The 17003-nt window shown below is 42.3% G+C and overlaps 1 protein-coding gene across 1 annotated transcript in view; it reads left to right on the top strand.

Moving 5' to 3' along the window:
* Nucleotides 1-17003, top strand: part of LOC144828114 (dynein axonemal heavy chain 5-like) — a 1079012-nt gene that overhangs the window by 531306 nt on the left and 530703 nt on the right. Inside the window, exons 53-54 of the mRNA XM_078686235.1 lie at nucleotides 14108-14314; nucleotides 15797-16039. Coding sequence (XP_078542361.1) covers nucleotides 14108-14314; nucleotides 15797-16039 — 450 coding nt within the window. The remainder of the gene's footprint in view (nucleotides 1-14107; nucleotides 14315-15796; nucleotides 16040-17003) is intronic.

The following is a 17003-nucleotide window of genomic DNA, read 5'->3' as shown; positions in this document are numbered from 1 at the left end:
AGAAACATGTGGCCACCCTTGCAGAAGCGAGAAAAACGTATGTCCTTCAGTTCATTGTGATGAGGAGATAAACGCCGGTCGGCAAATGCGTTTCAGGGCATTAAAAATGGCGGCCGCGGCCGTGGTAATGCCGCGAGTGAAGAGAAATGCTGCAGAAACGTAAGAAACAGCTACCTAAGCAAGGAGGTGATTCCCCAAGGCATTCCTGGGTCTTTCCGACGACAGACGCCGGTATTGCTGGAGAAAGAGAAGTCCGCTGGTCGCTCGTTCGCCCCGGCGTTGCGGAGCGCTCACATGGAAGCCTCCGTCTCCGCCGGGCGCTAAGCCACGCCCCCCCTGGGAAAAACTTTTAATTATAAAATAGGCACATCTAGCCTAGCGAAGATACAGTCTTTCTCATACCTTGGAATTTTATTCGATAGGGGCTTACATTTTAAACCACTGATTGAGGAACGATGTAACAAGTTAGCATCAAGCTCAGGGGCAATAATGAATTTTGGTCGCAGATTGGGGCGATGGTCACCTGAGCAGATGATGATTTTGGGAAACATCCTTTACGACGCGACTTTCGCTACGCAGTACCTTTACAACGCAGGTTTTACAACGCGCTGGGGGGCGCTGCAGGATAGGGAATAGTTTAATTTACTATCCAAAACCTTCCCTACTATCCACGGGGACTGGAGTTGGAATAGTAAATTAAACTATTCCACTATCCAGCGCCCCCCCAACGCGTTGTAAAACCTGCGTTGTAAAGGCATGCGTAAAGGCATGCGTAAAGGCATGCGTAGTAAAAGCATGCGTTATGATGACATACATCCATGATTTTATACAACTCTATCTGTTACTCAAAAGTGGCTTATGGGGCAGAATTGTGGGGGATGGTGGACGTATCTAAATTGCAAATTGAGGAGAATAAATATCTTAGAAGGCTCCTCAAAGTCCCCCGTTGTGTATCCTCCCATATTATACATGAATAACTGGGTTGTGAGTTTTTAGAGGATAGGGTGGGGAGTAGGCCCCTGCTTGCATGGCTAAAGATTTGGGTCAACCCAGAAGCCAGTCTGACAAAACAGATAATTATGGACTGCCTGGGGAGGGAGAAGGGAATGACCATCCCATGGCTCAAGTACGTTAAGGGTAGTTTGGAAAGCATCGGGTGTGAGGACCTTTTTCTGACGCCATCTTGTATAACAAAATGGGATCAGGTCAGAGTAAAGAGATGTTTCTCAAACATAAAGCCATAGCACGAGAAGTTAGGGACAGAAACAAACAATCAGTTAACGCATATGCTTTAGTGAGGTCCTGTGGAGGACTGGATCCTTATCTCGCCCTTATACACAATGCCCAGGACAGATTTTTATTAACACGTTTTAGCTCAACCTTTTACATCATTTACTAGCCGAGCCGGCAGGTTTTCCAAATTCAGTTGAGTCAAAGGGTCCCTGCGGCTGCGATCAACGATCTCCGCAGGATTCCCTTCATTTTGTATTATTATGCCCATTTTATCTAATGCCCAGGCGTCGCTTTTTATTAAATCTGTTTAAGAAGGCCAATTTTAGACATGCGACAGAAGCTCTTTTATATCTACAAATGGCCCAAGATCCCCTGGCTTTATTCTCTGTGGTAAACTTTTTAAGAACATCAGTCAAACTGAGAGACACTAGAGGAATCTGTTGAGCAAATATTACCATAACTGTGATGGTAAGGAGGAGGGGCGAATATTTGTCTCACATACGAACTGTGTAACTAATAGCACTGGATCTCTCCTGATGTTTTCTTTTAAATTGTATATGTTCGCTTTTTTAAACTGTACTTTTATGGTGTTATATGAAAAATGCCCAATAAAGAATTTGATGATGATCCTGATTATTAAACAATATTATGAATTATAAATTAAAACTGATTGTGACAATTTATTACTTAATTAACTTACCACACTATACCCCCACAAACCTAGCAGCCTAAACTTAAAAAATAACTCAAATAAACAATTATAACACAATTAACATAATTAATATTTAAATAGTCATTAATACATCCATAAGTAATACAGAATAAATAATTAATTAACTAATAATTACTTAATTAATATTTATCTTCCGACCCTAGAACAATACCAACTCAGCAACATTCACCAAATATATAACGTAAGAAATATAATTTAAACAATTTACATAAGTAATAATCTATGAAATAATTATTAGTAAATTGTTAAATAATTATTACTTTTTTTTACCAAACTTTATTGAAGAACCGTAGCAATTTGACAGCATAAAGTTATCACAATACGGTCATTTTCTTTTTTTTATCCACATTATGGGCATATGGAAATAATACAGAGTAGGAAACCATGTTGAATAATTATTACTTAATTAACGTTCTACCCTATACCTCTTCAAACCCAGCAGCCTGCGTATAATATATAACTTAAAAAAAAGAATTCATCATCATGATAACTTTATTTCAATTATCAAAGATCATAAAAGTACAATAAATAAAATTAAAAACCCATCATACCTGAAAAAACATACGAGTAAAAAAACATCAAAGCTAAGGCTTTGTACAATTGGGTCAGAATCTCTTCATGCAGAACATCATACCAAATTGTGCAATAAAATGCAAATTCTTCTTATATGTCACAAATGAACCCCAATTATCAACCCTTTTTACACCCTAATGACATGTTCAAAATAGCAATGAGTCTCTAAGCAATAAAGTGCAAGATTTTCATTTGGCTCCTCGATAAATGTCTAACATACCAGATGCAATAAAGCGCCATTAAGATGGAAACATGACTATTAAAATGCTTAAACCATGAGTTAAGATACAATAACAAAGTCTGGGGTAAATGTGAAAGGAACACATAAATGGCTATCTGCATGGGCTTACGGGAGCATTGAGTACAATAAAGGAATTGCCTCTGTCTAGCCCTGCCACATAATTGTACACAGAGTTTTAATGACTTGTATTCACTTGCTTGGATACACTTTGATCGCCATAACCACTCAAACATTAGGTATTTTGCTACATCAAAGACTACCAGCCTGGAACTGTTGGCCCTTAAGATCTTTAGTGCCCCCAAATGCCTAATAGTGCCCAACTTCCTAAACAGGGGCAATAACCATATTTTCCTCTGGTCGCCATCATCTGTGCATAAAAAAAGGAAATGGGGTACAGTCTCTGAGGACTTTCTACAAGCTGGACACTCAACACCCCCATGGTGTGCGTTGGCCGACTTGATACAAAAGGTTCTAGTGGGGAGGGACTTATACCTAAATTGTAAATATAATTTGTGAGCCAGAGGGGACTAGATTTCATCAATCATCCTTTCATATGCAGGAAGCCATCTAAAATCAATACATTCTTTGGTTAAAATACCTCTGCTTCCCCCAATGGTTTCAACACATACGTGCTCCCAGTACAGTGATGTAATATCCCTTTTAGACATACAATCTGATTACTCCAGGCATTCCAAAATCCTCTCCAGCCCCAATTTCCTTTGTGCAGACCTAACTGCATTAGCCAAGGCATTTTTTGAGCATCTGAAGAGGCCTTAACATCCTTTAGGGGTTCTCCGTAGGCTCCTAAAGCAATGTTATGTTATGTTATAAAATATTTTATAGCGCGCTCTATTACTCTCGAGTATCCTGGCACGTAGGGGGTGAGTGAGGAAAGCAGAAGAGGAAGGCGGTAAAAGCATTTAGGCAGATAGGTTAAACAGATGGGTTTCTAGGCCTTTCTTGAAGTGGACAATATTCTGAGTTATGCGGAGGTGGAAAGGAAGTGCATTCAAGGTCCAAAGTCTGTGCCAGTATACTAATGGCGTATACTCACCTTTCAAAGGGATTTTCCTAAAAGCCATGTCGAGATACAGGGGGATAAGATGCAAACTCTTTTCAAAGGAAAAAAGAGATCTAATCTGTTTTCCCATTGCCTTCACATTATTAATCTCTATGGCCAGAGCAACTCTTTTTGAATGAGTTTCCTTAAAGATCTTTGATAGTCATAAGGTGTAATAAAACAAAGAGCAGTCAGATTTTGTACCTGCATTGTCCAGTCCAGGTACGGTGTTAGTCTTAGACTCAAGTAGTCAAAGTTGAAAACCTGTTCTATAAGATCATTGCTGGCATATAACTTACATTTTTGCTTTTTGCAGGGTTAAATGCCATAACGTTTGTTTTTGAGCTATATCGTTTTAGCCCACGCTTGTCATAAAAAAATGTTGATTCATTCAGGAGCTGCTGTAGACCTTTGAGTGATTTTGAAATCAGCAGAGCATTGTTCACAAAAAGTAGAGGGTGTACTTTCTTCCTGCCACTTTAGGTGAGTCATCACCGTCCCTATCCAGTCAATCCACTACATCATTTACATATAGTGAAAACAAAATGAGGGCCAGGACACATCCCTGCCTTACCTCCGCAAAATTGATATAGGATTGGTGAGTTGCCCCTGCTCTCCCCACCTGACCCTTGCATAGTTTTCTTTATGCAGCCGGGCCAGAATTGCCAATCTTGCCTATGATTGACCAAAGCCAAAGTCTTGGGACTAAATCAAAGGCAGTGCACAAGTCAACCCTTGTTGATTGCTACTGCCTTCCAAGAGATGCAGTTAAAGCTGGAAATCTGGTCAATGGTGGTGATGCCACTAATGAACCCTGCCTGAAACTCAGATATTACATTAATCTCCCTAATTAAGTCCAGAAGGTGCACTAGCACTTGCCTGCAGAAAACCTTCTGTGAAGCATCTATTAGGCTAATCAGCTGGTAACTGTCTGGAACACTGTGCTGGCCCTTCTTATAAATTGGGATAATCTCTGCAGTAAACCAAGTGGTAAGAATTGTCATACCCTTTAGGATAGAATTTGAGAGATAATTAATTGGACCCCATATTTCCAAGTGTGACATAAAAAGCTTATTTGGGATCCTGTCGTGACTTTGTGATCTTTCTGGTAGACTGGACCTAATTGCCTCCACTGACTCCCTGACACAAAATTCCAAGGTGTTATGGATCTCTATATTTGCTGCCAGTAAGGGATCAATACCTACCTATGCTGGCTCCTCGATACAGGAGTACAGGTTACTAAAGTGAGATACTCATCCTGGGGTTGCATAAAGTATTCCACTGTCTTCCTACCACCATTACCTCTCAATGCCAGAGTATTTCAGAACCTTATATTGTCTTTGGTGCTCATGGTATGGAATAGCTCTTCCCAGAGCGCGTTTCCCCAATTTCTCTCCCAATTTCTCTTGGCTTGTGGCACTTCTATTTTGTTGTTTGCCCTGCAACTCACAAGTTGGGGCTTTTTTTTGCTTCAGCTGCTGACAGAAGCCCAGTCTTGGCCACCCTGCAGTGTTTAGTGTGCCACAGAGCTTCCTTCTGGGGCTTAGGAGCATACTTGTTACCATGCACCCAAAGGTCTCTGACATTAGAGAAAAGCACCTCGAGGCCTTTTTCCAGAAACAGGCCACTCTCCTCTAGGGGTAGGCTGTCAAATACCATTAGCTGCTCTTTGACTTTATTCACCACTATCACCAAATCCTCAGGGTGTTTTTCAACCCATCCCCCCTGATAGCTTTCCCACAGTTAAAAAGTGTAACATCCTCAACTTGTCCACAAACCTGATTTCCCGGGGCATGTGCTAGCATACCCAGCAGCAAACAAACAGTGGGCATTTAGATTGCTGTTGTTTCGTTCAATAACTACCATATCATGCACAAATGATCAAACGAACAGACTGATTATAAAGTAGTTGTTCCATCTAGAGTGACCTAGTCGATTATACATGTGTCTGCCATTAGAATCCGACACCGTTCTCCCATTTGCTGCTCTAAGATCAAATTTTAGGGTTACTGCAAACAGCTGTGCTGTCCTTTGGGACAATTTCACTGCTGGGAGATCTAGAGGAGGGATTCTACATTTTGCATCTGATTTGACTGATAACTGCAAATCAGTGGACATGAGTGGCTTGAAGGTAGAGTTAAGGTCACCTGCTACTATAACCTCCCCATTACTCTTATACTACTTTCATCCACCTGATTATACCCATTAAACAACACCAGTGAGTTACCACCATAGAAGTCCACCCTAACGCACAGCACATCCAGAGATTTGACTGATGGTACCCTTATTCAGCAATAGAGTCCTGTCCCTTCCCATATCGCTAAAGCCCGTGAAAAATGCAAATATTAAACAATTAGCATGATTAATAATCAATAATAAATTAATAATCAATTATACTTAATTAACCTCCTACCCTACACCCCTACAAACCTATGAACCCACTACGACAATGGAAATTTCTATTAGCTATTGAATCAATAATTATAAATCACTTAACATCACAAACTATATATAAAAATATTTTAAACAATTATACAAACACTGTACTAAAACACATAAAAATAATAAAAACTCTATATTTTTTACAACTATAATATTGAAAATGATATTACTTACCCAAAAAGATCGATATTATTGACAACGATATTTCTTCATCACAATATTTTTACATCATAATTTTTTCCCAATATTTCTCCAACTTGATATTTAAAACTCAATATTTTGTCCAAATACCCCAACCCCAGATCTTGACTTCATAGTTACATATTGTGTAGGCCCCAGTCCTATCATGACTGGATTAAGGTAACACTGCTAGTAGGTATTCCCCAATTACACCTGGCTCCGATCAAAGTATTCTTACATGCTGCCATCAAACCAGTCCAGAAAATGTGAACATATCCCATTCTGGTCTCTTTAAAATGGCTTCTAATTGCAGGAAGAAATATCTTCTGACTAGCAGGTATCACTAATATGGCACTCATGAGGGCAGAGTAAATTTTCACACTCCGAAACTAAGAAAATAAATTCACTGAAATTTTACCCAAGAAAAGGATTGAAACACATCAGCAATTATTCTCAGGTTGTCCTCCCAGCATATGGAATTCAATCCTTTCTGATATCAGGGCAATTTCATCCTATAAAAAGGTTGAAAGAGGAACTAAAAAACAAAAACTCGTATTCAAAATGCCATTTTCATTTTTAACTCGTATAGGTCTCTGGAAACTCCCCAATACCTAACTCCCCTCAGAGAGCCATGTTAGCAGAGCAGAGTCTGCACATGTGGAAAGATCTCACAGAAGAGATAGAGAGGCAAAGGTCTCCACAAATAGATTTGTGAGATGCATTTTGTAATCCTTTTGTAGTAGTTTAGCAGTACTACTAAATTACTACATATAATGCAGTTTTCAGCGCAAAATATTTATTCTATTCTGTGACGCATGTGTCATAGTTGGGTGTAATACTGATACACTGTTGATTTTATTATGAAATACCATGAAACATCAGGGTCATTAATGATACGTGATCTTCGGTGGTCTTGGAGGAAGCAGGGAATAGAGTTAGGTATGTAAAATGATGTTTGGGGACTCAAAACCAACAGAGAACATTTATGTAGCTCAGCTTGACTCAGGTGGCAGTAAGTCTGTGAAGAGTTGTGGCCTCCCATATGAGGCCCTTCATTTCTAGAAGTGGTCTGGGTGCTTGCTGGGGTGGAGAGTATTCATTTTGTTTGGAGGTTAGATGGATCCCGGACCACTGGTGATACTGAAGATCATGGCCGCATCGTGAGCTTACTTTTTCCTGAACCTGGAGACCACTGAACATTGGCATGACCCTTGTGCAAGCTTAGACATGGATATTCATGCTTGATTCATTGGTTTAGCTGATTAACTCAATGTGTTGTATGTCTAGAGGCACAGGTCTAAAGGGTCCATGGTGTGTAGGAAAATACATTTTCCCACTAAAACCCTTTTAGTAGATAACTGTGCCTGAAACCAAAGTTTTACAAAATTCTCAACTTCATGAAGTTGAGATATTGTAAACCTCAAGCAATTCCCTCTCTGCACAGGGAAGTGCTTGTTCCAGTCAGAGACTCCAGCGAGTTCCGAAACATGCTAGTATGGGACCGATTAATACTTTAGAAGACACAACAGGTCTTCCTGGAACTAGCATGACTTAATTGCTTGCCAGTGAATAGAAAAATACAATGCATTATTTTAGCACTCTAATCGTCCCAGGGAAAGATCTTATAATTCTCGGGAATGGCCCTTCAGGAGTATTTTCTCTTGCACTGTATTTAGAGTGCTACATTTATGCTGACTATAGGCCCAAAGTGAAGAGCAAAACCTGCACACTGGCACCTCTAGCCCAAGACCTCTGGAATGAGTTGTCCCTATCCAAGGAGATAAGATATCCACCTAACATCCAGGAGGCTATGAGAAACCTGGCTTTTCAGTAGAACATCCACAGTACCACGCTGTAGATGCATTTCTTAACACACAGCATGACAGCGCTCTATGTTAAGACCACCCTCACAGCACTTTAAAATGGCCTTAGAAATGCATGAAGCAGGGAGTTTATGAAACCCACTAAAACATCTGCAGCCCTTTAAGCCTTGTTTACTTGCTGAGCAGACGAGCTAAGGTTTCTAAAGGGGGCTTACCAATGTCAGACCATTCTCATTGAAATTGTTTGATGTGGCCAGAACATGCATTTGATCACCTAGGACCAGCTTTATCAGGAGGATGCCGCTTTTTATTATAATCAAGCATACGTGCCAGCATATTTGTATCTAAAACAGCGTGCTGAAAAATGCTGTGAGCAATCCAGGCAAGTTTCAAACTGACACCATTTTTCTTTACCAGTGTTTGGTTGTTCTTTGTTAAAGAAGTAAGCCAGTTGTGAACTTGGCCGCAAAAGCTCACACGAGCCCTAAGGATCGGAACCGGCCTACTGTGATGAATCATATTGAAGCTGTTTGTAGATCTAGAATTATGAGATGCATGAGCCTCCATCATACAGCAAGTGTTAGGTAATCCAATTCATCTTGAGGGTGCCTTTTTAGGTCGAGCCTCGGTAGCGCATGCTTTGCTCTGGGAAGCATGCTATATTCGAGTATGGCCTTAAAGCTCCGCCCATTTGTGAGAAGTTAGCCTGGCATATGATGTCCACTATTCTAGTGGGCACCTTGCACCAGTCTAATCGACCCTTATTGATGGTGGTTGTAAAGTCAACCTTATAGACAAGCTATCCTGGTGGTAGCATGGACCAGCAGTCTTAGGCTAAAACTTCAGAGAGCATGTGAAGCAAGCTGTTTTACCAATTATAATCCCTTGAATACCAAATGAAAGGACACCACACCAGGTATATATCAAATACATATTTATTTATTCTAAACACAACCCCTCTGCACTCTTTATGAGGATGGAGATCGAAGTACATCACAAGTCACTCAATTAGAATACGACAAGTTGCACAAATACAGTTATGCCCTAGGGGCCTCACAAACCATTTACTAAAGAAGTGGTATAAGAACCACGTGAGAGTTAGAAAGCAGGCCTGGGGCCTGTGGAATCGCTGGGGCTACACTAAACAACCAAAGGTTAGAAAGTAGGAGGTCCACGGGAGACACGTGCAGTGTCTAAACACAGTCTCGAGTTACCATTAACTTTCTATGGGAAACGAAGAAGTTACAAATATGCAATTTAAGGACACTTCCGGATGGACTAGGATGGAACCCTTTTAAACTAGGACACTTCGAGAGTCAAGACCCACGGGAGCACCGGAGTAATCGTGTTACCTCACCCAGGGAAGCCGGGTGCATAAGTGTCTTTTCGTGTCGGGTTTCGTCGTCGTTTTCTATGGAGAGCTGCAAAGAAGTGCTGCAGGCGACCAGAGGAAAAGTGTCCGGGGGGATCCAAGGGTGGATCGGTGATGTGAAGAACCTGAATGGTACCTGCAAACACAACAATGATGGACAGAATGTGGATCAATGTCACACATTCACCCCAGTCCAAAGATCTGGGCCCAAATCCATCGTTTTTCCACTCCACATCACCCTGGGTTAGACAATGGCGATATGCAAATCAGCGCTGACCCTGTGCCCCATGGGAACAGTCCAGTCCGAACTACAAAAGCCATGTCCTTCCCAGAACGGAAACAAGCATCCGAGGACCGGCCCGGTTTCGAGGTAACACCTCTCATCAGCCCGGCTAGCTTGATTCCAGTGGTGTGGAATGCCTGGGACTCACGTCTGAGCATCCCCAGTACACTTAGAGCGGTACCTGCAAACACAACAATGATGGACAGAATGTGGATCAATGTCACACATTCACCCCAGTCCAAAGATCTGGGCCCAAATCCATCGTTTTTCCACTCCACACCACCCTGGGTTAGACAATGGCGATATGCAAATCAGCGCTGACCCTGTGCCCCATGGGAACAGTCCAGTCCGAACTACAAAAGCCATGTCCTTCCCAGAACGGAAACAAGCATCCGAGGACCGGCCCGGTTTCGAGGTAACACCTCTCATCAGCCCGGCTAGCTTGATTCCAGTGGTGTGGAGTGCCTGGGACTCACGTCTGAGCATCCCCAGTACACTTAGAGCGGTACCTGCAAACACAACAATGATGGACAGAATGTGGATCAATGTCACACATTCCCCCCAGTCCAAAGATCTGGGCCCAAATCCATCGTTTTTCCACTCCACACCACCCTGGGTTAGACAATGGCTGATTTGCATATCGCCATTGTCTAACCCAGGGTGGTGTGGAGTGGAAAAACAATGGATTTGGGCCCAGATCTTTGGACTGGGGTGAATGTGTGACATTGATCCACATTCTGTCCATCATTGTTGTGTTTGCAGGTACCGCTCTAAGTGTACTGGGGATGCTCAGACGTGAGTCCCAGGCACTCCACACCACTGGAATCAAGCTAGCCGGGCTGATGAGAGGTGTTACCTCGAAACCGGGCCGGTCCTCGGATGCTTGTTTCCGTTCTGGGAAGGACATGGCTTTTGTAGTTCGGACTGGACTGTTCCCATGGGGCACAGGGTCAGCGCTGATTTGCATATCGCCATTGTCTAACCCAGGGTGGTGTGGAGTGGAAAAACGATGGATTTGGGCCCAGATCTTTGGACTGGGGTGAATGTGTGACATTGATCCACATTCTGTCCATCATTGTTGTGTTTGCAGGTACCGCGTGAAGAACCTGAAAGCAGAGGGTAAAGAGTCTGGGTCACTAGCCAGTGACCAGGAAGGTACCAGGAAGGAACCAGGCGATGTTGTGTGCTTGAAGGTGAAGAAGGTGAGTTTGTCTCTTCAGCCACGAAGTCCAGGAGGCATTGACGATGACCAGGAGCTGGATACGAGCTCTCCCACAATGGATCTACTTGACTGCAGAGTCGGTATCCGGATTGGACCCAACAAGCCTTGGCAACCGCAACCCATGCAGGATGACGAGATTGGCTCTGTTGCAGACCAGCAAGGTCCGTGGCGCTTATCCTTTGAAGGGAAGCTGGAGCAAGCCTGGAGCAACCAGGAAAGTAGTTTAGTTTAAAAAGAAAGCCTTCAGGGGGCTCACTAGCCAATGGGCAAGGAACCGGGAAGATGCGTCAAGCTGAAATGCAAGAGCCTGCCCCACGCGACACTCATGGAGTGTGGAGGGCTGAGCATCGGTGCAAATGGCGCTCGGGTTCGGGGCTTCTTGTACCCTAATGCACAACTGCGAGGGTACCTTGGTAGTTGAGCTGTTAGCAAAATGCAGGATGTCCAGGGTGTCCGGTCCCACGTCTCTCGTGTCCGCCACGTGTCTCAGCTTTGCTGTGGATGTGGGTCGGAGTTGGAGAAGTCTGAGAGTCCAGTTCCTGTGTCGCTGAGTCTTAGGGTTCCGGCGGGAGCATCGACAAAGCAGATCAGCAAGTTAGTGGTGGTGCCTGTTTGCACAGAGTGGTCACTCCTTGACCACTAGGGAGATGTCTTCAGTTCTTCTAGTCAGAATAGAAAGTCGAAAGTCCAAGAGCTCTGTATCAAAGTTTATTTCAAGGATAATCTAAAGTCCTGGCTACACAGCTCCTATACTTATACTAAGCTAAGGGGCTGGATTACCTGCCTAGGTCCCTCCTATGGGCGGACCTGAGAAGGGGGTGGTTACACCCCTTTCCCTTTGTCCAGTTTCGCGCCAGAGCTGGGGCTGGAGTGCCCCAGCAACTGGTTTGAACCGGGCTATGCATGGAGCACCTTGTGTGCCCCAGGCAGTGTCTCAAAAAGCATCTGCTGATGCAGCCCTCCCTGTCCTAATACACATCAGCCTGTCTGGGGAGGTGCTGGCACCTCCCTGGACAGGAAACCTATTGTCCAGGACTCCCCTGCCGGAGTTTCGTCCAGCAGCAGGAGGTCAGACTTGTGTCTGTGGCAGCAGCATCCATTTTGTGATGCTGGGGCTCTGTTTAACTTTAACCAGGTAAAGCAGTAACATACATGTCTTTTCCCTCTAGAAGGGTGGAATGCTAACCCCGCCGCCAGAATTGGCGGGGGGGGGTAGTATTCCAAAATGTTTGACACCTTACACGCCATGTTTTGATAAAGCCAAACCAAAGTTAACATTAACCGCGAGGATTATAATGCACTTAAGAGTATATGGCATGGCTATATCATAGAACAGCTATAAGGAGATTGTTCCGAAAACTGCAGAGGGGCTTAGCTCATGCTAGGGCACCCTCTCAATTAAACCAAGCACTCTGCCTCCAGGATTGTCGAGGCCTACCATAGGAGTGACTTATAGGTGCATATGTGTCTATATGTAAAGGTAGATATAGGTATACTATATCTAAGTAAGGGGTGATTACACCACCTTACCCAAGCTGAGTGATCAGCCTGTGGTGTCAGTTTGGATTACATACCAGATTGGGTATTGGGTCACCTCTGTGAGCCCCTGTATAGTGTACCATAGGTACCCAGGGCATAGGTGCATCCAAGGCCTACCAGGGGCTGCAGCATGTATTAGGGGTGGCAATACCCAATCTGGTATGTAATCTAAAGTCCATGGTATCAATTTAGAGAGAGAACAGCTGGGCTGTGGGTCTGACTAGCAGGCCCACAGCCACATTAAAGTCGAAAAACCAGAGAATCACTGCAAAAAGTGGGGTTGACCATAGGCAGCAGACCCTACTCTCCTACACCATTGTTCGCCCATATTTTTCATTGGCTTGTGTCTTGTCCTTTGTAAATGCTGGCTTCTGATTCGTTAATAGGCTTGTTAGTCCCTCCGTAGTACTGCCTTGTCTTCATTTGTAACCTCCCATGAGGACTGGTCCTTGCACTTCTATTGTTACAAGGTGTGTCTTATTTTGTCTGGAAGCACTATTTGTTTTAATGAGTTTCTCCTACTGCAGGCACCACATGCTTTCTTGAAACATTCAGCACACCATGTGCTCCTTCACTTTCCAAGCAGCCCGGGACAATGGCAACCGCTTCTTTGAAATGAAATAAGTCTCACATTTACAGGCGTTTGAGCTATTGGCATTGTAAATGAGAATGCCTTTTCTTGATGAGTTAATTATCAAAACAGATAGATAAAAGGCATTGTCATTTACAATGCCAATAGCTTAAACTCTCCCAAATGCGAGACCTATTGCATTGAAAATGCTCGTTCAATATTGTTATACACACAAAAGTCTGGTTCATAAAGGGACAAGCGTTCGTCTTTTTTGATGGCATTGACGAGCTGGATGACTAAAGTTTTCCTGATCTATATACATTGAATAAGGGACCCCCCCTATATGCCCAGGAGACAGGGGTCACAATGTATTACCCAAACATAAGGTCATGTTGGACTCATTTGAATGGAGAAACCTCATCTATGTGTTAGAGGAGTCCACCATCTAATCCACTATCTAATTGGTGGCAAATTTCTATTCCAACTGAATTTCCCCAGAAAACCATCTTGGTTTTTGCCACAAATGTATTGGATCAATCCATGTGCAGGACAATATTCATACAGAGTGAAATATGTGAATAAAGTGCACGTGCAGACGACGCAGTGCTCATAGTGATCATTTTTACAACATATAATACAAAAGGGATTGTACAATTCCCAATTGTTGTGTACGTTGATCCTAAGAAGTAAGGGTGGGTCAAGTGAATCAACAGTCCCTTTTTCGCTATTTGTCAATGTCAATCAAAAGGGAGGGATTGTCGACGTTGCCAGCATTCACCATACAGTATAGGAACTTTTTTAATTACTGATTTGCATATTTATCTTTCTTTCGCAGATGCTACCAACCCCGGCCAAGTTCCATTATATCTTCAATTTACGTGACTTGAGCCGCATCTGGCAGGGGATCTTGACAGTGACGGCAGAGGTCTGTCAGAGTCCTGCTATCATGGTGGCTCTCTTCCAGAATGAGTGTACTCGTGTCATTGCTGATAGGTTTGTCGATGAGAAAGACAAGGATTGGTTTGAAAGCATGATGAACAAGGTAAGTGACTGACTAACCATGCTCCCAGGATTCTCCTAACCTTTATCTTGTGAAATAAAGATACAAGGCAGAACAAACCTGCCTATTTTTGGAACCATGGAAATAATACTTTTTCTCAAATAGTAAACTTTAATTTATATATTTAATAATGATGCAGGAACATGATTGTAATGGCAACTCTACATCTACATTTTTGTCGAAATGTTATTAGGATGCTTAGAATTACTGTGTGCAACAACGATAATGGTTTACCTACTGTATTTCGGTAGGTGCAAATGAGAAAATCCCTGGAGGAAGCTTATTCTGCCCTCTTGACATCTAGTAAAGTAAGCTAGTCAGATCACATTCTCCATGTGTGGACAGTATAGCAAGACCAATCATATAGGAGCAGATGCACACCGTTGTGACTCGATGAGACTTCAGCTACACATGTAAAGCTCAAGCTGTTCTCTGGCACATAGCGGATAATGGGTCATATAGGGAGGGGTACTTTGGCCACAGGTAAATATTTACAGGTTACATGGGGCAGATACATTATGCAAAGATCAAAAACAGATGATCCTAGTGCATTTTGGGCCTGTGATATGACATTTAAGAGTTTTTGTTCCTATATGGGAAAAACCTATTAATCAATTTAACATTGGGGTATGTGCACAATGTTATCCTATTGTTTGCAGAGTGACAGTCCTCGGAAATCTCGAGAAAGCATCGTGACTCAGTTATTTGCAATTGCCAATGTTTCTTAGTAAGTAAAAATGCCAGAGAGAATGTTACCAATGCATAAAGTCCATCATTATATGTCCGATGTGTGTACAAGTTTGAAAGAGGCTCTGTGAAAAAGGGAGGGCAGCACTTTAGGTTTGAGTCAGTGATGCTAGGTTTTTGGTTGGTAAAATAAACTCTATCAAAGCCACAGCACACCGAGAACATCGGAAACCATTTGGTTCAATTAATCCCATCAGTGAATAGGGAATATTTGGAATTAAGGCTAAAGTCATATCATGCTTGTTTGAATGTCATCTTTAGTTAGTAATGCTGGTGCTGGTATTCAGCAGTAGTGACAGGAGATGTGGGTGGAACCAGCTGCAGTGGACTTCAGTGAACTTAATTTTGTACAAATTAAGCACTGCTTTACAAAATAGTTTCTGTCTAAAACGTGAAAATATCATATAAGAAATCTAAAAATCATAATTCTGTGAACCTTTCAGTTTCACATTATGTCTGCTTTAGGTTTCGACCTGAAAATAGTGATATACCAAAGTGAATTTTTGTCACATCAGTTTCAATAAATGGGCTGTTGTGAGGCAGCAATAGGTTGTCTCTACTAGCTTAGATACTTCATTTTAAGAGTAACATAAAGCTTTGCTTCAACATGTTTATCATGGCTCTGTGTATTTCTTTTCATTCAAGTGAACACATTTGCATACCAAAAACATGTAACGCCTGGTAGTGTCTCTTACTTGCTTTTTTACTTTTCCGCAGATTGCGTCTGAAGACCATGGTCAGGAATTGCTGTTGAGTACTCCTAAAGAGTCCTACTTTGTAGACTTCTTACGTGATGCACCAGAGGCGACTGGGGATGAACCCGATGATGCTGACTTAGATGCACCCAAAGTTTACGAGCCGATTCCCTCCTTTACGATACTGTCTGATAGGCTTGAAATGCTGATGCAGCAGTACAACGAAGCCATTAGAGGCTCGAGGATGGACTTAGTGTTCTTCAAGGTAGTATTTGAGGCATATCATTGTCATCTTATTCTTTATTAATGAAACTGATGTCTTTATGTACATATTGGCTGTCATGTTCGTATAGTAGATTTTATATGAAGCAATCCTGTAACAGAGATTGTGCTAGATAACGGATGGTTCATGTGAAACTAGTGTGGCCCGTAGGCACAGGCATGCTATCCCATCAACGCCACAGTGAGATACAGCCATTGCTCGCATCCAACTGGTGCTTGTGGGGTCCCATATATACCTTGGTATGGTTGTTTGTCAGACTACCATTGTCAGAAAAATAGTCTGTCATACATTTTGTATCCTAAATATTGTTTGCAAAAATATTGTGCTATTGGGTGTGGACTTTCCATTATTAACTACAATGAGGCAACATTTTTGTAAACAGTATTTAGGGCACATTCTTTATGTCAGGCAATATTCTAACAATGGTTTCTGCTACCATACCCATGGTGAAAAGCAATTGATGCTGATGTGATCCTAGAGTTCCATCTTGTGCTGCCTTGGCACTTAGGGAGCTACGGTCTGTGAATATTACACTGAACTTAGACAACACTATATAGTTCTCCATGCAATTAACAAGAGGATACCAACAGAGAAAGAGAAGTATTGCATCTAATGTTGATACTGGTGCATTTCTTTCTCAACAGTCATATAAGATTGTCTTCTACATTTTGTGATGAATGAAATATCACCCACATTTTCTTATTTATCTATGAAAAGTAATTTTTTAACAATCTAGTCTCTGGTTGAATAGCTTTTCCTTCTGGTTTCTCAAAACAAACCATCACTGCAAGGGTTAAAAAAATGGCACCCACTCCCATTGGAAATGGTGAGTTAATATTGAATAATACTTCAATAAATTAGCTATACTTCCAACTCAACAGCAAAAACAGAAAACTCTGCACTTGTCATCATAATTATTACCCACAAAGAAAAGATAGGCTGCTTG

Source organism: Lissotriton helveticus, chromosome 4_1 (assembly GCF_964261635.1).
Source record: "Lissotriton helveticus chromosome 4_1, aLisHel1.1, whole genome shotgun sequence".
Taxonomy (NCBI): domain Eukaryota; kingdom Metazoa; phylum Chordata; class Amphibia; order Caudata; family Salamandridae; genus Lissotriton; species Lissotriton helveticus.
This window is presented reverse-complemented; position numbering and strand designations above follow the sequence as displayed.